This window comes from Curcuma longa, chromosome 3 (assembly GCF_044706935.1).
Source record: "Curcuma longa cultivar G26 ecotype Majalengka, Jawa Barat chromosome 3, ITB_CL_G26_1.1, whole genome shotgun sequence".
In the NCBI taxonomy this organism is placed as follows: Eukaryota; Viridiplantae; Streptophyta; class Magnoliopsida; order Zingiberales; family Zingiberaceae; genus Curcuma; species Curcuma longa.
In genome coordinates this window covers 2764139-2784632 of record NC_133863.1, presented here as the reverse complement: position 1 = coordinate 2784632, position 20494 = coordinate 2764139, and the positions used below count along the sequence as shown (strand labels likewise).

Here is a 20494-nt window from a genome sequence, read left to right as displayed (position 1 = left end):
ATCCAACGCATGCCGCAGGCACACTTTTGTTGGCTACATACGAGTGTTGCTCCTAATGGAGCTGCAAAACCCAAGAACGATAAAGGATGCATGTGCAGCGGATTCCACTGTTCCGGGCGGTGACAGTGGCTGATCGCTGTTGCTGTCTTCTGGACGTTTAACAATTTTGTTGAATCAAATCAAAATAGCAGAATGGCCTACCTTTACCTTGGTTTCAGGGTTTAGTCAAAAGAGACTCTGTAGAAAGAATAACAATCGTAGATGAATATGTGTGTATGCAAAGAGATGGATAAAGGAAGGGGAGGTGGGACCGAGCCTCCCTCGCAATCTGATAAAGGCTCCGTCGCCATTGGTCATTTTAGGGACGACTGAAACTTTCTTGAGAACCGAAGAGAATTGCTGCAGTTCATTTGTCATTGTGACGAACAGAGGAAGAGGATGATGAATAAAGAAGAAGGCACCAAGTTTCTCACGATCCAGGTTAACTTTTATTCTTCTTAACACATTTTATGTTCCAGTTTTTTTTTTTCTTTTTTACTTCTTTGGCCTGGCCTCTTGAGAATTCAAGATCTTGTAAGAAGTGCCCATCTTGCTCCGTTTGCAGACATGCACTTTGAAAGTGAACATACATTGTGATGGATGTAAGAAGAAGGTCAAGAAACTGCTCCACAAAGTTGATGGTACTTCAATTGCTTAGGGATTTGCTTCTCTAATGCCTTCGAGATGATTTCTTTCTCATTTGTTCGTTGCTGCTTTGTTCAGGAGTGTACACGACCAGCATAGATGCAGAGGAAGGGAAGGTGACTGTGTCGGGTAATGTCGATCCTGCAGCTCTCCTCAAGAAGCTTGCCAAAGCTGGGAAGCATGCAGAGCTGTGGGCTCCCAAGGGCTGTAACAACAACCTGGCCCAGAAACCACAGCAACAGCAGGAGAAGCAGGGTGGGAAGGGTGGTGGAACTGGTAGCAGCGGCAGCGCCGGCGGAAACGGCAAAGATCAGAAGGTTCAACAGCCCAAGCCAACTCCACAGCAGCAGCAGCAGCAACAACAACAACTATTTCAACAGCATTTGCAGCAACAGCAGAAAATGAAAGCCCCCAAAGACGTGCCTCTGCCTCAAATGAAGCCACTTAATTTCCCACCTCAGAAAGATCTCAAATCTGTCAACTTCGAATTGCCTCCCAAAGGAAGTCATGGCTACGACGACGACGAGGAAGAAGACGATTACGAGGAGGAGGAGGATGAGTTGGACGAGGACGACATGGATGAGTTCGACTGCTTCGACGCCGACTTCGATGAAGACTTCAAGAACATCAAGATCAAACCAGCGATTTCGACACCGAAAGCGAAAGCCATGATGGCTGACAAAGCCAAGAAAGGTGATCAAGTTCCTCCAGTGCACAGTAAAGCCGTGTGTAACAACATTGATCGAAAGAATGGTAAGAAAGGCGGTGGATCTGCCACCAGGAACGGAGGTGGAGCTAAGCCACAAGATAGCAAGAACAATGATAACAGCAACAAGAGCTCTGCCAATGTCGGTGCAGAGAAATTTAGCAGCAATGGGCATGACATCAATATAACCATGAAGATGCAAGGGAAGAACGGAGTAGTTGGCAGTGTGAGCCATCCGGCGGCCAATCCTGGCATGGCGGGGCATGGTTTTCCGGCGGGGAAAATGCAAGGTCCCCGTTGTCCACGTCGGAAATATTCCAGCAATGGCGCGCGGTGCAGGTCCAGCGCCAGGATACAATCAGGGAGGTGCGTTGGCGCCGCCGGCTGAGGTGATTGCCGCCGCCGTCAATCCGTATCAGCAGCAGTACATGGCCGCGATGCAGCAGCGGCAGCAACAGCAGCAGCAACTTCAGCAGCAGCAGCAGCAGCAAAGGATGATGATGATGATGAAAGACCGGCCTGCCTTTCAGCCGACGATGGCCTATGCCCGGACGCCGCCGGTGACGATGTACAACATGCACGTGCCCCCGCTGCCGGCGACGTATCACAGTGAGCCGTACACCACCTTCTTCAGTGATGAGAACGCTAGCAGCGGCTGCTCAATTATGTGAATCAACTGATTAAGCTTGCTCTTGTTGATTATTATTATTATTATTTTTTGTTTTTTTTTCACGCTGATTGCGAACCAACTATATCTGTTTCCATGTTCACGCAAAATGATATGATTAAGGATGTGAGGCAATTATGCTACGCAAATTAACTCCCCAATTAAATATTGCAATCACTTGTTGTTGGACTGTAAAAGCATATCCTCAAAGTAGAATTGTTTTGACTCCTCAACACACGTATATATCCTCTCGCTTGATCATACGTAAAATTAAAGAAACTATCAACAATAACCATTCACTACATGCAAAATAACAATTAATTAACTCTTTGTTGTTCTATCCATTAACTTTTGAAAATCCTAAAAGGAATTGAGTTACTTCAATGCATTGTCAATTGTACGTACTCGGAATCTTAAATTGCATGCATGCATATGCATGACCAAGCCATATGGATATGGATATATCATTCTACTGGGTGCATGGTCTTTTTGGTGGCCATATTTATCATCTCTATCAGGTCCATATCCTTCTTCACACACTCACTCGGACTAATTGGCATCACATCCTCATATCCTCCTGCAGCTACTTGTTCCAACAGTACACAACTCATGTCATCCTCACCGGGCAGTCCCAGCCCCCTTAGATCAAGCAGCAGCTTAGGAGGGTCTTCCAAGTCCCTACCTTGGAGGTGGAGGAATCCTAATTCGTTCTCGCCTCGACGAAGTTGCTACTCGAGTAGTGAGGTGGTAGAGGAGGAAGAAGCGGAGCTGTTGTCAATTGCTAAAATAGTCTGGCAGTACTGTCAGTCGTTGATGCTGATGCTGCTGCTGCTGATGCTTTCTGTCGTGTGTTTCTTTGGGTTCAAGCTCTGGATGTAATTGAGCAAAACTGTACTGGGTTTGCCATCCTGCCTAGTCTTGCGGTGCGGTCGACTGGAACACTGCCTGCGCTTGTTGGTGTTCCAGTGGTTCTTGATAGCGTTCTCAGTTCGACCGGGGAGTCGCTTGGCGATCTCGACCCACCGGTTGCCCACCTCGGAGTGAGCCTGTATCAGGATCATGTCTTCCTCCTCACTCCAACTATCCATCTGTAGGATCATAACACGTACGGAATTAAGGTGTTGCACTAGATATATATATAGTCCAACCACATTAACAAAAACTTAGAAAGGAAGAAAAAAAGAGAGTAAATGATAAGATAAAAATTATGTAGAATAAATATTCACACTAAAACATCCACTCTTTCAAACCATCCAAACAGTGTATTGTAAGACAAACTCATCCAATACACCACTTTCCCTATTAATTTCTCACCTTTCCTTTTCTTTTCTGTCTTTACCATCTTCTTACAGTATGTTGTAATTAGACATGCAATTCAAGCAAGGCACGACCAGTAAATGCATGCAAATCTTCATCAATCAATCAATAAATAATTAAATGAAAAGAAGAAGAAGATATAATTAAATTGCAGTGATATATATTAACCTTGATGTTAGGCTTTAGATGGTTATGCCATCTTTCTCTACATTGCTTCCCAATTCTCCCCTTTAGCATTCGAGCTACATGAGCCCATTTCTTGAGACCATATTGCTCGACCAAGCCAACCAAAATTCTACAAAATAAAATCACAAGAAGAAAAAAAATAGTCAATTATTTATATTTACAAGGTATTACATGTATAGAAGTTATCATTACCAAAATCAATAAGTAATATGTTTTAGGAAAGGAAATACATAGCACATAAAAAACATTAAAAAAAGAAAATTTTAAACCTGTCTTCTTCAGAAGTCCACTGCCCTTTCACTAAATCTGCAGGTTTCTTCTGAACTTGTATGCCAACTTTAGTGTCAAGTACTGCACTGTCCACATCGACATGAGCCTCTTCGTGCATTTGATCTCCAACCTTCAAATTTGGAACATTCTCATGTTCTTCTTGGAAAGGTTTGTTGAATTGGGAGTTATTAATCACCAAGTCCTGATTAATAACAGGATCTAAGAGAGTGTAACTTGATGTGCCAATCTTTCGCAAGCCCTCAGTGAGCATCGGGATATCCATGCCCACCGGAAGAAAGCCTAGTGAACTATCCCTTGGCAAAGTACCAAGCATGTTACCCGAATGTCGAAAGATGTGGGACTTATTTAGGAAAGCCATTGGAAGGGGGAATTGATTGCTCATGTAGCTAAACTTTTAGCTATATAAATACCAGATAGCTAGACAGATTAACCAATATCGATTGTTCAGATTCTTACGGGAAAGTAAAACTTATACTACAAGAAAAATGTAATTCTTTTTATTCATAGCCGTCGGTTTAGGGTGAATCAATGGTTATGCTGGTCTAAGAATATAATTGTGCCTTTAAGTTCTTGAGGGGGATGGATAGTGACAAACAATTATTTGTCTGAAATGAGCAAGTGAAATGATTGTAGATAGCTGGCTATGAAGGTATAGTTAGTCAGAGAAAGCACATATGGCAAGTATCCACTGGGTTGTTTTGAAATTAAAATGCTTACTAAGCTGGAATGTTATGGGATGCATTGTTATATACGGTAGTGTCTTTGGTGCATGCTAATTTACACTAAATTTAAAAGATTTTTTTCCTAAATTGTCGTCGAGTAATATTTATATGTTTCTTAATTGTCTTGTGTACTTGAATTATCTCTGAGTAATTATGTTAATTTTCAAATTTGAGTGGATGTAAGAGAAATCTAACAATGAAGAATGAATTTAATATATAAAATAGAAGCTTTTTTTTTTTTAAAAAAAAAGGGAAGTGTTAGAAGAATACAAAACTTTCATCTCATCCTACTCAACTTGACTAAGCACAAAAGTAGACTCCTAAAGCAAAGAGTAAAGTTCTTAGAGTTTAATTATGTATTTGTTTATCTTTTGAATTGATTAAAAATTCAATTTAACCGAATGTCTTCACCTATATATGGTTCTAGGTTAATTGGTCCTACCAAACCTCCATATGTATTTCAATTTAGTTTATTTACGTCTTCATATATACATGCATGGGCTTTGCAGTATATATAATAATGCTCTTATTTAATTTATCCCTTTTTTCAGGGTATAACAGTACTGGATGAGGAAGAAGAAGATGATGACGATCAAACGGAAAAATTAACTGGGTCCTGGAGACGCTAGCCCGTCGTTATTAATGTCATCGCCGTCGCCGTCGCGGAAACGGACATTGATCGGATATCCCTTGAGAGTCCTTGTGGTGGGGAAGAACACCAGCCTATCCTTCTCAGCTTCCTCCCAACTACGTATAATACATCACATATATACATTAATTAACCGATTGAAATACAATAATTGGCAATATAATCAGAAGTACAGCTTCACTATATATATATATATACACCTGAAGCGAGTGACGAGGTAATGGAGGAAGACGGAGATGACGACGCGCGCGAGTTCGTAGCCGGGGCAAAGGCGAGTGCCGCCGCCGAAGGGCATGAAATTTACGCCGCCGACTTGCTGCGTTGCTGCTGCCTCCTTCTGCATGAAGCACACACGTACAATTAATTTGTTAAAAAAAAATTTGAAGCAGTACTCAATTAATTAATTGCTAGCTCATGAGTACTAACTAATTTAATTACCATCCAGTCATTAATTAATTAATTAATTAATTACCTGCTGCCATCTCCAAGGATTGAAGGTTCGTGCATCCTCGAAATACTCAGGATCGAGGTGAACGGCTCGGAGCGAGATGAAAACTTTGCACCCTTTTGGAATCGTGTGTCCTAAAAGCAATTAATATATATAATCGATCACCCAGCAAAAATATATTATATATACAAGCTAATTAAGGCCTAAGCATATATATTATATATATATATATATATAGTGAATGAAATATTAATTAATGTTATATGGTAAATAATTGGTAATGGTATACGTACGTACGTACGTACGTACCTTTGAAGTGGATGTCTGTCATGGCGCGTCTAAAGACTCCACCGATGATGTTGGCCACGCGAAGTGTCTCGTTGATCACCTGCAGTGCAGTGCAGTGCAAACAAAGTGCAGTGGGTTAATTATAATTAATTTACCCTTAAGAAATTAATAATTAATATACGGCTGGGTAGGCTTAATTAATTTAATGATGGAGGGAGATATATGGATCGATCAGTCCGCACCGCTGGACTGGACCCAGTCCGACGCAAATCGTCCGGGATTGGATCTTGATGTTGACGGGAGCTGAGGCTACGCATGCAAATCCAATCAAAAGTAGTGATCCAGTTACATACACGTACGTACGCACGTGTGCATCTGACTCACACGATGCTGACCCACTTATAGAATCTAGTGAACTTGGGCTCGCTCAAACAATACATATACTATGCATTTTATAAGGTCACACGTCCACGATAGAATATTTGAAACGTCCGAAAAAATTCCGGATGTCTAGACCATGAATAATGATATTTTTATTATTTATCTTTTTAAATTTTTTATTAGACTTTAAGGATTGAGTAATAGTATTAAAAAATATTTTAAAATAAAAAAATTTAATTACTCACTTAGTGTATCGGATAAGAAGTACAAGATAACAACCGACATATCCCGTAAGCACTATATTTTTTTTCATTTTGAATTTATTTTTATATTTAATACTATATATATATATATATATATATATATATATATATATATATATATATGCTAGGTCACATCAGTTGTGATAAATTATTGGTTTTGAATAGAAATAATAATTAGATTAATTGTTGCAATTAGAGAATTATATATTGATTGGCTAGCTGTTCACTAAAATAATCCTGGATTTTATTTTTTTTTGAATTTATTAAAATGTGCTGTTAATTATTATTGCATGCCAAATTGACAATGTCATACCACCAACTATGGGCCTAGGTAGAAAAGGAAGAAGTTCACCCCAGGGATTGATTATTTTTTTTTTTAGAAAAGGAAGAAGTTGAATAAATTAATAGCTAGTGAAGGAGCAAACAAAATTGAGGAGTGCTAATTTACAATATGTGAACACCTTCTCCATGAAAAGAAGAGATTTCACATAGAATTACACTTGTGAGAAACTAAGTGTAAAAAATGACCTCGCACCTTACGTTTCGAGATAAAGCTTTGGTGATACTTATGGAACTTCTTTTTTCAAATTCTCAAGCATTCCATTCCTTAACCTTTAAAAAAACTAAAGTATTTGCCTCGATCAAGACAGCTTCTGATATTCATGTTTAATTTCTTTACCATATAATTGTAAAAGATTGTATATATGTAGCATAGCATAGAATTTTTTAATTATTTATTTGTGTGTGTTGATAATATGTATGTTTGGAGTTATTATATATCTAACTTTTGATAATTTAACAATTACAGTATGGAATTGTACTGTTAGCAAATAATCATTGGATATAGTTGCAACTTTATATATAACAACTCTTAAAATACTATAGTAAATTGAGATTGAGAGGGAGGGCTTGCTTACGCATTGCGTGAAGGACATTGACTTGTAGTCGCTCCAGGTCAACGGCTCCTCCTCTCCTCCCTTGTCTTTCTTCTTCTTCGCTCTGATCTCGTCCTGCTCCTCCTGCCCCACGAAATAGGAACTGTGAGCGTTGGTGGTAAAGCTTACAGATCTATATTTTAGTGTGCGGCCGGCGGCCGATCGACGCACCCGGAGAAGGGCGAGGGCGTCGGGGTTGTCAGTGAGGAACTTCACGGCCAGGGTCATGATGGTCGACGTGGTCTCGTATCCGGCCACCAGAAGCGACAGAAGAAAGTCCACCATCGCCTCCTCCTTCATCATCTCTGCTTCCTCCGACACGCCATCCATCAGCTCCTCCAGCATGTCCACCTTCCTCTTCGCCATGTCGTTTTTTCCTCTGCTCGCCGCCGTCCTCTCCCGTTTCCTCTTCCTTATCAGTTCCTTGAGCGCCGCTTCCACCTTCTTCCGCGCCTGCGTCAATTGGATCTATTGGGTCAGAAAGAGTGAGAGAGAGAGGAGAGGGAGGATTAGTTTGGGTTTGGTTTCGAACCTTGATAGCCCTGCCATAAGTGGTGAAGGAGAGGAAAGAAGGGAAGGGAATGGAGAAGAAGCCGTCGATGAGGAGGAGGTACTCGCGGCGGAGGGATTCGGTCCACTCTCCCGGGTCGACGCTCACCAGCTGTTTTATGGTGAGCTCGAAAGTGATTTTCTTGGCCTGGTCGAGCAGGAGGACGCGGGCAGGGCCCGGAGACGAGCGACACCAGGAGTCCAGGGTGCGGTGGATGAGGCCGTCGATATGGGACAGGATGCCAGAGTCGCGGATCGCGGCGGGCGAGGCGAGGCGGGTCAGGGTGAGGGAATGCATGCGCTTGTGGCGGACGCCTCGCATCAGCACGAGTGAGTGAGCGCCAAGCAAGGTGGAGATCGACGACGGGTAGCTGCCCTCCACGGTGCGCCCCTCCGCCGCCAGCACCATCCGGTTGAACTCCGGGTCCGCCGAGAACACGGTGCGCTCCCCGAAGATGTGCGTCGTGAAGAGCCGGCCGTGGCGCCGCACCCGCTCGTCGATGAACGGCTCGGGGTCCTCCGTCTTGTACGCCGCGATCAGCCTCAGCGTCTCTCCCACCACCGGCAGACCCAAGCTTCCCGGCGGCAGCCCGCCGGCCCACCTCCTCCTCCTCCACCTCCCCAATTCCCAGAACACCAAACTCGCTACCACAATGAGGAACACATCTAACAGCTGGAGAGACGACATGCCGGAGACCATAATTCGGCAGATCCAGAAGCAACTTCGGGATCAAAAGGCTGGTTTCCGGACACACAAGGCGGAAGAGGAAAGGTGGACAAGGAAGTGTAAATGGTCGAGTATAAATCGAGACGGTATTCAATAGAGAGATGGGATCAGATATGCTGTGGGAAAGGTAACGCACGGGGGGGACGAACGTGGATCAGATATGCCTCCCTCTCCCTCTCCCTCTCCCTCTCCTCGCTACAACTGCAGTTATGTTCAATTTTTTTAAAGGATACAGCAGACTTTAACTATTATCTACCAAACCCGTCTGTATTTCCCAAAATAAACTCTTTCAGTTTTAGGATTCTTTTAAAGAACTTACCATATTTTCAAAATTATTTTAATTATTTTCTAATTTTAAAATAAAATATGGATAAATTTAGACAATCATCATGATATTGACTTAATCAAATAAAAAAAATTAATTGTTTTACATCACAATTTATTACTTCTAAAATTATAAAATACTTAAGTTTTTTTATTTGATTTGATTTAAATAACAGACGGGAAGAAAATTGGGGATCAGTGCTCCTATAAATCAAAGTCGGTGCGCCTAAATTGAAAATGCCGCATAAACAAACGCTGTACCCGTCTTCTTTATTTTCGTACCCGAACATACCTCCCCGCTAGGGTTTCGTGCAGGGGAGACTGGAGAGACTGCCATCCTAATCTTGAGGTAAACCCCTCAACCATTTCCTTCTCTTATTATCGATCTATTATCTTGTTGCTGATCTGGTTGGTCGATTTTGACAGAAGTTAATGTTGTCGGAAGGATTATTATTATTATTATTATTATTATTGTTTGCTTCAGTGTTCTTATCCACTCTCCTTTGTCGTTACCTTAGGTTAGCAAAGTGTTCTGCTTTCATTTTAGAGTGAATTGGGCTGCTGGATTATGGAGTTAATCATAGTTTAAATGTTCCAAGATATAATCTGGTGGGCTACTGGTTCTTGTTTGAGGTCACTAGTAACAAGTGCTGTTCTCTTCATTACACCTTCTATTTCATTTCCTCGATTTTTGGAGTTTAACATAAAAGGTTTTTTTTTTCTTTTTAATCCAGTGAATTTTTATCGAGTTGTTAAAGTTTTATCAATTTAATATATAGAGTACTCTCTCCTTGCAACTAATTGTTTTTTTAGCATTTTGTTTATTCTACATTGGTAAATATAATGGTTTAATGTATATACGCATAGCCAATCTGACTTTTTCAGATTTAGTTAAACTTTCAAAATTATGCCCAGTTAAAAAGTGATTTGTTTCTCGTTATAATCTTGTAATCTCTAATTTCTAAATGCATGAACTGAACCTAACCTTATATGGGGTATACTCATGTTATTCGCTTGTTTCAAACGTTTCAAAAAGGGACTAATTTAAATGATAGAGTATGATCCCGTGTAACTAATTCTTAGATGCCGACTCAAGGGTAACCAAACAAAATGATTATCCACTGAAGGCCTTTTTTCCTCCTCATGGTCAACTTCCAACACTTTGAAACTCATTCTGATCTTTTAGCGTTAGATGGAGGGCCTCTTCAAGATGGTGAAATGAATCAAGAGAAGCAAACACCTGAGCATACTCAACTAGTTAAAGGTCGTACAATTCATACTAACTTTTTGGCTCTAGAAACATTATTGATTGTGGGGATTCAATGCCAAGTATTCCTGCTAGGTTCAGAGGTTCTGTCACTGGCTCTAAGTTTAGTAGTCATTATTATAGAAAGGAAACAAGTAGAACATTTTGCATTTTGTTTTCAACCAAAAAAAGAAATAAATAAAAAGAAAAATGAGAACTTTGTAGATTGTTTATTAAACTACATTTGATGGTGATAACTCTATATATGGTCGAGATTCTTGTAATAATTTGTATGTAATTGCTTTCAAATGTTAATGAAAATGTTTTTTAATTTGTATATATTTTATACTCGAAAGAAAATAAATATCATAACCATATTGGTATGGTATGATATGACATTAAAATCATATCGTTCCTATCAAAGGTTAAAACTTCAGCACATGCTACCTTTTTACACAATCTAATTTGCCTACTTTTAATGTTTTGTTATGATTTTAGTGGTTTTAGTTGTGATGTGGTCGAAGTGTTCTACTCGAGTCAGCACTTTTATTTAGCATCCCTGTGGATGTGACTTAAAGCAGAGATGACTGATATGAGATCTCTATCGAAGATGGCCAATATGTGATTTCTATCTTTTTATTATTTTTCATGAAAATTCATTCAGTGTCTTACTGTGTTGATTTTTGATTCATGGAGCTTTAACTCGGTAATAACTTTGGGGCTCTTTGTCAAATGAAATTGTTTATGTAACGTGCTTGTTGAGTAAAGATCAGAATTAGCCAATTTCTCTCCTTGGTTTTCAGTTATTTTGAACAAAGACTCCTCGTGTGCCTCAAATTTTGATATCTTGTCAATCTACTTCTGTCGATATCTCTCAGATCTTGTTCAGAATTCCATCTTTTCAAATTGTTGATGCTATTCCAAAGTGTGTGGCACCATGTTCTGTGCTGTTTACCTCGTGCTGTCTTCTGGTAGGATGTCATGTTGTCTCCTATTTTTAATCCACTATGCATATAATATTTTCTAATGTATCTACTTTAAAAAGGCAGAAGACAAGTGCCATGGATGTAAAAGAGAGCTCATGTGCCTATCCCCGGCCTCCTTTTTTGGTCTAGAACTCATTTTATTTCAATTAAACAGAACAATGTTGCTGTGAGCATAACGATATTTGACGATGATCTGCATGCAGCAGCAGCCTCCTTTATTGGTCCTAGAACTCATTTTAATTCAACTAAACAGAACCATGAAGAATGATGTTGCTTTGAGCATAACGACATTTGATGATGATCTGCATGCAGGATTGATACCAGTGAAGTACTCAAGATGTTGTGTAGGACCTTTGGTTTTTTTAACCAGACTACGAAGTTAAAGATGATGATCTTCTGCAAGTAAGCAGTATTTAGAGTGTGTAGACAATGATGATGATTAAATGAAGTAGTATATGTAGCCCCATCAAGTGAGGAAAAGGTAAGCAGTATTTAGAGTGTGTAGACAATGATGATGATTAAATGTAGTACAGTAGTAGTATATGTAACCCCACCAAGGCAGGAAAAAGGTAAGCAGTATGTAGAGGGCATAGGCAGTTATGATGATCGAATGTAGTATGCAGCCTCGTCAAGTGAGGAAAAGGCAAGAAGATTCTCAATCTACAAACTCGGTGATTTTGCAATAACTTGTAGTAGTTTGAATGCCTCCAATTGAATCATAATTTCCTTGTAGGAGTAGACTACATAATGATGAGCAACACGAGGATAACAAAGTGGTGAAGGGAGCAGCTGTCGGGAGCAACGAACAGAGTTTGCTCTGGAACATGCAACTGCTATGATGGTATATTAAAGTCTTCGGCTGTCGCGTGGGCTCTACAATGTTTCAAGCTCAGAAGACTTTTTTTTTTTTTTTCCAATTTATCGCCCATATTTTATCAGTTCTTTTTATTTTCTTCTTCCTTTTTTCCCCTCCCTTGGTGCATTGAAACACAGTAGTGAAGGTCGATGTGGTGCGTCGAGTAAAGGCATTGTCAAGAAGGTGCTTTACTAATAAGTTTACATTTAATAATTAATTGAATTTAACTTGAGAAAAGTAATTGAGTGTGAAAAATATATCTTAGGCTTATTTAAGATACTGAAGAAATCATATTTCAATTGAGTGTCAACACTTTCTAAAATCTTAGGCACCCTAAATAACCAATGCACTGCATTTTTCAGATATTTTTTGCTTTTTTCACTGAATCAAAATGTTTTAAATTTTGTAATGTTTTGTTTGATTATATACATTGTAACTTAATTTTATTAAAATAATAAACCTTTGGTTTCGAATAGCCAATAATAATGATTATTTGGCTATTGTAAAGAACATGGATTTAACTAATAATTGTTCGACTAGTAGGTTTAATAGCTAAAATTATTATTTGGTTTAACTATCGAATAACTCACTGAGTGGATCACTTTTTACAACACGAGTATAGTCGAGTTGATATTCGGATGGTAAATTTCTAAATAAAAATAGAGATTGAGGAATAAAATTTTCTCATATGAAAAGATTACTATTAATTTATTTCTTTCAAATCACCGACATTGAAAGTGATCGAGATGAACACACTCACCGTTGGGCAAAGGTGAAGCAGACCCATGGGCTCGGCCCAGTGGACTCGTCTCCAGAGCGAGTCAAAGCGGCCGCTTTCTTGTCTGTTTCTGCCGCGAACAAAACCCTTTCCCACCGCTGAATTGAGCAACCCTCCGAAGCGGAAACCATGGTCGCCGCCGGGGTCCGCGACATTTTGTTGAGGCCTCGGTTCGTCCTTTGCCGGCGGACGCCAAGGAAGAAGGTAAACTGTATTGCTTCTTTCGTAAACCCATGTTTAGTTTTCTTCTTTTTGGTGGGAAGATTAAAAAAAAAAACTAGTTGTTTTCCCCCAGATTTAAGCTTGTCAACTTGTTTGCAGTATGGAGTAGAAAATAAGAATGTATGCGACTTGTTTTCCGAAGTTTGTTTGTGTGAATACATAATACTACCGGTAGCCTGCAAATGGGTCTTCACGGGATAGATAATGGTAGAGTAAGCCAAAGTTCTTTAAGATAACATACACGTTCGTGACAGTGATGATTGGATAAGTGTTGCGAATTTGTTATGCTCTCTTGATACCTCAAATATCAATTGATGCTGAGATGGCTTGCAAGATGGTTGGCAGGCTGAAAGACCAATCTTCAATACCTAAGTCTATATGTGACATCTATGCTATTTTCAGTTCTCATAATGGGTGTTTGCTTCACTATTCATTTGCATTTATGATTAATAATTCATTATCGTGTGCCCTAAGGATGATGAAAGACCAATCTTCAATACCTAAGTCTATATGTGACATCTATACTATTTTCAATTCTCATAATGGGTGTTTGCTTCACTATTCATTTGTACTCATGATTAATAATTCATTATCGTGTGCCCTAAGGATTAATTAGGCTTGTTTGCTATTTTATACTTGTGGTCATCAAATTTTGAGAAGCTGAGCTTTTTGATAATTGACATTGGCTTTTCATGATTACTTTTATTAGTTGATCAACTTATGTTTCTTAACTTTGTGCCACATAGGCTTATTACATAAATACTGCTGATCTGCTTGCAGGAATTGCACGGACATGCTTTGGAGTTGGTTGGGACATGGGGCCAATCACACAGGATAGGTGATTGGAGGCAGTCCTTTTTTCTATGTTTCTTTGACGTTCATAGCTTAATTTGTAACCGTATCAATTAACACTGCCATGTTCTTGTTTACAGCAATGAGGGTGTTCAATGTTTATCTTATTGCTCTGAAGACGGTAACAATCAGTATGGGCAGCTATCAAAATATATCATCAATGCCAAAAAGGAGTCATTGTTGCCAATCTATGATTTGCGATATGGTTAGTCCTAATTTGCACACAACAATATCTGGCTATTGGGAGGGACCTGATACTGAAGATGGGTGGGGTTATATCGAGGCTGTTGTATGTAGAAGTCCTTGATTATTTGCTTTTCTCACCTGTACCTTATTCTCTTCTGCAATGTAGTGCAATTTTGTTTGTGCTAAATGAATTCCAATTTTTCTAACCAATTTTTACTAATCCCAAATGATCCTTACCCATTCAATTATATTGTTTTTTACAATGCAAAACCATTAGTATTATGACATTATTGTGTCTGTTGTGTGAATGGAATACATAAACTTGTTATGAATTTACCTCAATACTTGTGCTAATTAACTAGTAGAATAAATATGAAATACCAATAAAATTGTATTTTGAGATGAAATCTGAATCCTCGCATGCATTTTTGTTATTAGTTTATGCTAGGATTGCCACTTCAAGACATTATTTGTTACTAGGGACCTCATCAATTATCTTTCATCAAATTGAAAATTTCAACTGAAAATGTGGTTCAGTTGGATTTGTTTGTGAAACTGGCTCAGTTTGGTTTAAATGGACTGCACAGAGAAAAAAAAAATCTAATTTGATTTAGGTTTGATCATTTGTAAACCAAACCAAATAGAAACAATATCTATTTTATTTTTAAAATAATAAAATATCCATTTCTGATTCATTGTGAAACATTTAATATTTATTTAATTTTATATTACATTATGATGAGCAAGAACAATTAGTTAACTAATTCTGATTATTGTCTGTCATTAGTCTAGTTTTAAACTCGATCAAGGAAATGACACTAAAATCATAAGGCTCAATTGTTTCATACTAACAAGTTAAGGGATCAAAACTGCATTTATACATGGAAGGATTTTCAAGAGCATTATTCTTTATTAACTCACTTCTTGCACATGTTTCAGTATTTCTATAAATTAAGCTTCATGTCACTTGTTATTTTGGAAATACAGCGTATAGATGCAACACAAAACTAGATAACTAGTATGAAATCCGATCTTGATTACTGAACTCAAAATTATTGGTAATTAAGGAGGTGTTTTATTATCTTGAAATAAAAAGCAACAATAGCTAGATACAAATCTGCTTGTCATTAGGTTTTTGTGCTATTATTGTTTCTGTTTTCTTCTTGGACTTTTGCTTTTATCAACAAATTAATATTGATTAATGTTCTTGTGTTTTTATGTAGTTGCACTAGTACTTTGAGTTAAATTCGCTTATATTCAATTTCTGGTTCACGGGTTTGAACCTGCTTTTCTCAAGTCTTGTCAGCATCACTGCATTGTGCAGTCACTCACTCTTGTCAGTAACATCACTGCATCGTGCAGTGTTCATCAGTAACATCATTGCATCGTGCAGTGTGCATCTCCTGCAATTTCACTGATCGAACTTTTCAGAGCAAGATTATTAGTTTATTGTCCAATATTTAAAGTCATGTTTTTTCTTGTCTCGTCGGCATCGCTGCAACGCAGTTACAGCAGTCCTCGAGTCGTCTTGTCAATATAAACAATATTTTCTATCAATTTCACAAGCTTATACAATCGCGAACTCACTCTCTATATTAACTCACAAGACCGATGATCAGTAACGTGTAACACGAGGGAGGAAGAAAGGCTGTATGATTCTTCAGAGGTAAGAAATGCTGTGAACTCAGTTTCTGAGAAGTTATATGTATAACTTCTCTTCTATTTTGTACCTATATCTGAATAGTTAATGATGGTTTGAGATTTTTCTTGTAGTTGAATCTCTCTTAACCATCAATATTTCTTTATCATAGTGATCGTTCCTTTCAATTGTTTCTTAGATGGTAGGATCTAACGACTGCTACATGGCGTATGTTTGATCATGTTTGAAACTTCATCAACTTATTATTCTCTTAATGTTTTTGCAGATCACCGTATTGTTTGATTTCTAAGGTTATTATTGGAATGGGTGGAATTGGAAATATTATTAAAGGTATAATTTTCATATCTGATAAATAGTTGGTTTGAGAGCTTCATTTCTAGTTTAAGTTATTTTCAAAATTATTTCAGTTTTTATTCATTACCGAGGTTTTTTTTGTTTCTTTTTGCCTTTTATCGGATTTTTGTTGTCTCTTCAGCTTTGTTGTTTCATTATAAATTTTTTATTAAATGTTTGGTTATTAGCTTATTTAGGATTTTTAAATTTTGTAACGAAAAGAATTTTGTCGTCAAGTTGCGACGGAGTTGATGATGAACAAATAATCTTGCGATGAATTTATTTTTATCATTATGACCATCTGAACTTATTTATTAATTCTTGATGTGAAATATTCAAAAATAAAGATATTTTTCTATGTTCTTGAGCTTCACTTGTAGTTATGTTTTATATAATTTAGTATAGCTAAATAGACATATTACAAAGACAGTACTATAATTACTTCCTTTCAATCAATGAGCAGCCAAGGACATGAATTAAGAATGAGGTTTGTGCTCTTCATGCAAGAAGAACTTGGAACTCAAAATGTATAAAAATAAGACTTTAAAACATAATAAAATTTTTAGCTTTAGGTTATATAAATACATACTGATCTTTGTAGTTACTTTTATTTATAGATCAGTTAACTGACTCATTATACAACCTTATGGTCCTATATATTTTCTCACCTTTAAATATACTTGAAAGAGAAGAAGTGTGGGTTCTGATAAAGAGTATGATAGAAGATTTTCATGAGAGATCGATCATTAACAATTTTATAAAATAAATTATGTCTTGTATTTAAGGGTGTTTTGCAAAATTAGGGAAATGTATTTTTTATCACTTTCGCATTATCAATTATTATTTTATATTACATTATGATGAGCAAGAACAATTAGTTAACTAATTCTGATTATTGTCTGTCACTAGTCTAGTTTTAAACTCGATCATATTCGAAATGTCATGCCAAATCATAAGGCTGCATCATTGTTTCATACTAACAAGTTAAGGGATCAAAACTGCATTTATACATGGAACACACGCATAGATTGATAAATTTTTAAGTGCATTATTCCTTATCAACTCACTTTTGCACATGTTTCAGAAATTTTATAAGTTAAGCTTTCATGTCACTTGTTATTTTGGAAATACAACGTATAGATGCAACACAAAACTAGATAACTAGTATGAAATCCGATCTTGATTACTGAACTCAAAATTATTGGTAATTAAGGAGGTGTTTTATTATCTTGTAATAAAAACAGCAACAATAGCTAGATACAAATCTGCTTGTCATTAGGTTTTTGTGCTATTATTGTTTCTGTTTTCTTCTTGGACTTTTGCTTTTATCAACAAATTAATATTGATTAATGTTCTTGTGTTTTTATGTAGTTGCACTAGTACTTTGAGTTAAATTCACTTATTCAATTTCTAGTTCACTGATTTGAACATGCTTATTCAAAGGCAAAGATTATTAGTTTATTGTCGCAGAAACAGAATGTAGAAATGAGTGAAATGCGCAGACAGCAGCAGTTGATTATGTAGCATTTTAGTTATTTTTTGAAAATCAGCTTTGTTAGTTCACGGATGTTTGGATATGTTTTTCCTTGTATCTCGTCGGCATCGCTGCACCACAGTCAACTCAGTCCTTGAGTCATCTTGTCAATATAAATAATGTTTTCTATCAATTTCACAAGCTTATACAATGTTCCCTCACTCTTTAACGTGTAAAATGAGAGGGAGAAAAGGCTGTATGATTCTTCAGGGGTATGAAACGCTGTGAACTCAGTTTCTGAGAAGTTATATATATAACTTCTCTTCTATATTCTACCTATATCTGAATAGTTAATGATGGTTTGAGATTTCCTTTGTAGTTCCTTTCTTAACCATCAATATATTATTTCTTTATCATAGCGATCGTTCCTTTCAATTATTTCTTAGATGGTAGGATCTAAACGACTGCTATATGGGGTATGTTTGATCATGTTTGAAACTTCATCAACTTATTATTCTCTTAATGCTTTTGCAGATCACCGTATTGTTTGATTTCTAAGGTTATTATTGGAATGGGGTGGAATTGGAAATATTATTAAAGGCATAATTTACATATCTGAAAATTAAATAGTTGGTTTGAGAGCTTCATTTCTATTTCTAGTTTAAGTGATTTTCAAAATTATTTCAGTTTTTATTCATTACCGAGGGTTTTTTGTTTTTTTTGGCTTTCGGATTTTTATTGTGTCTTTAGCTTTGTTGTTTCAATATAAATTTTTTATTAAATGTTTGGTTATTAGCTTATTTAGGATTTTAAATTTTGTAACGACTTAAATTGATGATGAATAAATATTTTTTAATCATAAAATTTAACAATAAGGTATTACTTATGAAAATATTTTCGTTGTTAATTTCATTGTCAAATAATCTTGCGATGAATTTGTTTTTATCATACAATTCACGTAAATCTTTATTTTTAAGTGTCCATCTGAACTTTATTTGTTAATTCTTGATATGAATTATTAAAAAATAAAGATATTTTTCTGAGCTTCACTTTTAGTTATGTTTTATATAATTTAGTATAGCTAAATAGGACGTATTACAAGGAAAGTACTATAATTACTTCCTTTCAATCAATGAGCAAAAAAATAAGACTTTAAAACATTATAAAATTGTTAGTTTTAGGTTATATAAATATATACTGGTCTTTGTAGTTACTTTAATTTATAGATCAATTAACTGACTCATTATACAACCGTATGGTCCTATAAGAAGTGTGGGTTCTGATAAAGAGTAGGATAGAAGATTTTCATGAGAGATAGATCATTAACAATTTTATAAAATAAATGATGTCTTGTATTTCAGGTGTTTTGCAAAAATTGGGAAATGTATTATTGGGTGTGTTTTTTTTTATCACTTTCACATTATCAGTTATTATTTAATCTTTGGCATGAGTTGTCAACTCACTAATTGAACTAGCGAAAGACTTTTTCCTTTAGGATTAAGATGGATTTTTAGTGCTTTTCTATGTTTCTTACTCTCTTACTGTTACTCTTATATATATAGAATTATTTTAATAGGTCGAATATCATTCCATTCGTGAGATTTATTTTATTAAATAAGTATAATTATTAATTTATTTTATAAAGATATGAAATTGATCGATAAATATTTAAAATTATTAATTAAAATAAATTTTATTGAGATTTATTTTGATTGATAATTTTCTTTTTCACTAATCAAATTAAATTTAATTGGTAATTATATATTTTTTATATGTTAAAATTAAATTTAATTGATAATTTTTTATTTTTTTAATGATTAAAATTTGAGTCGATTAATATTTTTTTATTAGTTAAAATTAGATTTGATTGATAATTTTAATTTTTTTTTATCAAAATTAAATTTGATTGATGATGTATAAATTTTACTAATCAATAATTTTAAATTTTTTATTGATCAAAATTTAATTTATTGAGTTAGGCTTTTTAATAAATAAAAAATATTTATTAGTAATTGATTTTTTTATAAAAATATATTATTATTTTATACTATTATTATCGTACTCTTATTCATCCTTAAGTTTATCTTTTTTATGTGTTTTTATCGTTCACAGTTATGTTTAGAAAAGATTATCAACTTAATAAATTATGTTTGAAAATTAAAAAAAACTATTTTAAAATTTTTATTAATAACAAATTAAAATTTAATACAATAATAAAGTTATTGTTGTGTGATAAATGACTATAATTTTCAATCATGAAAATAATTTTTACGATACATTATATTGTTATTTTTTAAAAATTAAATATCTTTAATAATATTATATTTAATAATTTATTTTAAAAATTTAAAATTAATTTTTTAAAGATATATTAAGGTTCTAAATTTTAAAATTAAAAAAAAATTATTAAGATCCTAAATTTTTTCTGCTTAAGGCTTTAGAGAATATTGAGACTGCCTGATAGTGTTGAACCTTTTGATATTATTGTATGTTGAACCTTTTGTTATTATTGTATTGAAAATGATTGTAATTGTTGTAAAAATATGTACAGCAGATGTGAATTGACGTTAACAAAATTCTTAATTATTTCGTAACCCTTGAATATTTGCTATTTTGATATTTTATGGTATCGAAAATGATTGCAAGTGTTGTGCTGTAGTAAATGTGTAGGGGATGAGAATGGAATTCAAGTGTTGTAAATATTTATAGCTGATGAGAATTGTTGTAGTATTATAAAATGTCGTGTGTACTTGTATTGTAACTG

The 20494-nt window shown here is 35.8% G+C and overlaps 3 protein-coding genes and 1 pseudogene across 3 annotated transcripts; 2 read left to right on the top strand and 2 right to left on the bottom strand.

Annotated features, from left to right (window-relative positions):
* The first annotated feature begins 438 nt into the window (after positions 1-438).
* On the top strand, positions 439-2061 carry LOC141825645 (uncharacterized; annotated as a pseudogene).
* Positions 2062-2860: 799 nt separating this feature from the next.
* Positions 2861-4164, bottom strand: LOC141823025 (transcription factor MYB98-like). Its single transcript, XM_074710303.1, has 3 exons — positions 3830-4164; positions 3543-3669; positions 2861-3145 (listed from the first exon to the last, which is right to left on the bottom strand). The coding sequence occupies exons 1-3, from the start codon at positions 4162-4164 to the stop codon at positions 2861-2863; spliced, it is 747 nt and encodes a 248-aa protein (XP_074566404.1).
* Positions 4165-5029: 865 nt separating this feature from the next.
* Positions 5030-9014, bottom strand: LOC141825355 (3beta,22alpha-dihydroxysteroid 3-dehydrogenase-like). Its single transcript, XM_074712739.1, has 7 exons — positions 8070-9014; positions 7709-7990; positions 7520-7621; positions 5980-6058; positions 5695-5804; positions 5423-5559; positions 5030-5320 (listed from the first exon to the last, which is right to left on the bottom strand). The coding sequence occupies exons 1-7, from the start codon at positions 8784-8786 to the stop codon at positions 5179-5181; spliced, it is 1569 nt and encodes a 522-aa protein (XP_074568840.1). The 5' UTR covers positions 8787-9014; the 3' UTR covers positions 5030-5178.
* A 4092-nt stretch (positions 9015-13106) lies between these two features.
* On the top strand, positions 13107-14494 carry LOC141822755 (uncharacterized). The gene is made up of 3 exons (XM_074710086.1): positions 13107-13207; positions 14006-14063; positions 14158-14494. Exons 1-3 carry the CDS (start codon positions 13133-13135, stop codon positions 14382-14384), a joined length of 360 nt encoding a protein of 119 aa, XP_074566187.1. The 5' UTR covers positions 13107-13132; the 3' UTR covers positions 14385-14494.
* The last annotated feature ends 6000 nt before the right edge of the window (positions 14495-20494 follow it).

Excerpts from the sequence above, each read along its gene's own strand:
- LOC141823025 (XM_074710303.1), bottom strand. The coding sequence starts at position 4,164 with ATGCTTGGTACTTTGCCAAGGGATAGTTCACTAGGCTTTCTTCCGGTG. Across the intron at positions 3,670-3,829 it reads TGGACTTCTGAAGAAGACAG|AATTTTGGTTGGCTTGGTCG; the intron begins GTTTAAAATTTT and ends TTTATTTTGTAG. Across the intron at positions 3,146-3,542 it reads ATCTAAAGCCTAACATCAAG|ATGGATAGTTGGAGTGAGGA; the intron begins GTTAATATATAT and ends ATGATCCTACAG.
- LOC141825355 (XM_074712739.1), bottom strand. The coding sequence starts at position 8,786 with ATGGTCTCCGGCATGTCGTCTCTCCAGCTGTTAGATGTGTTCCTCATT. Across the intron at positions 7,991-8,069 it reads CTTATGGCAGGGCTATCAAG|GCGCGGAAGAAGGTGGAAGC; the intron begins GTTCGAAACCAA and ends CAATTGACGCAG. Across the intron at positions 7,622-7,708 it reads ACGCCCTCGCCCTTCTCCGG|GAGGAGCAGGACGAGATCAG; the intron begins GTGCGTCGATCG and ends TTCGTGGGGCAG.
- LOC141822755 (XM_074710086.1), top strand. The coding sequence starts at position 13,133 with ATGGTCGCCGCCGGGGTCCGCGACATTTTGTTGAGGCCTCGGTTCGTC. Across the intron at positions 13,208-14,005 it reads GGCGGACGCCAAGGAAGAAG|GAATTGCACGGACATGCTTT; the intron begins GTAAACTGTATT and ends ATCTGCTTGCAG. Across the intron at positions 14,064-14,157 it reads GGGCCAATCACACAGGATAG|CAATGAGGGTGTTCAATGTT; the intron begins GTGATTGGAGGC and ends TCTTGTTTACAG.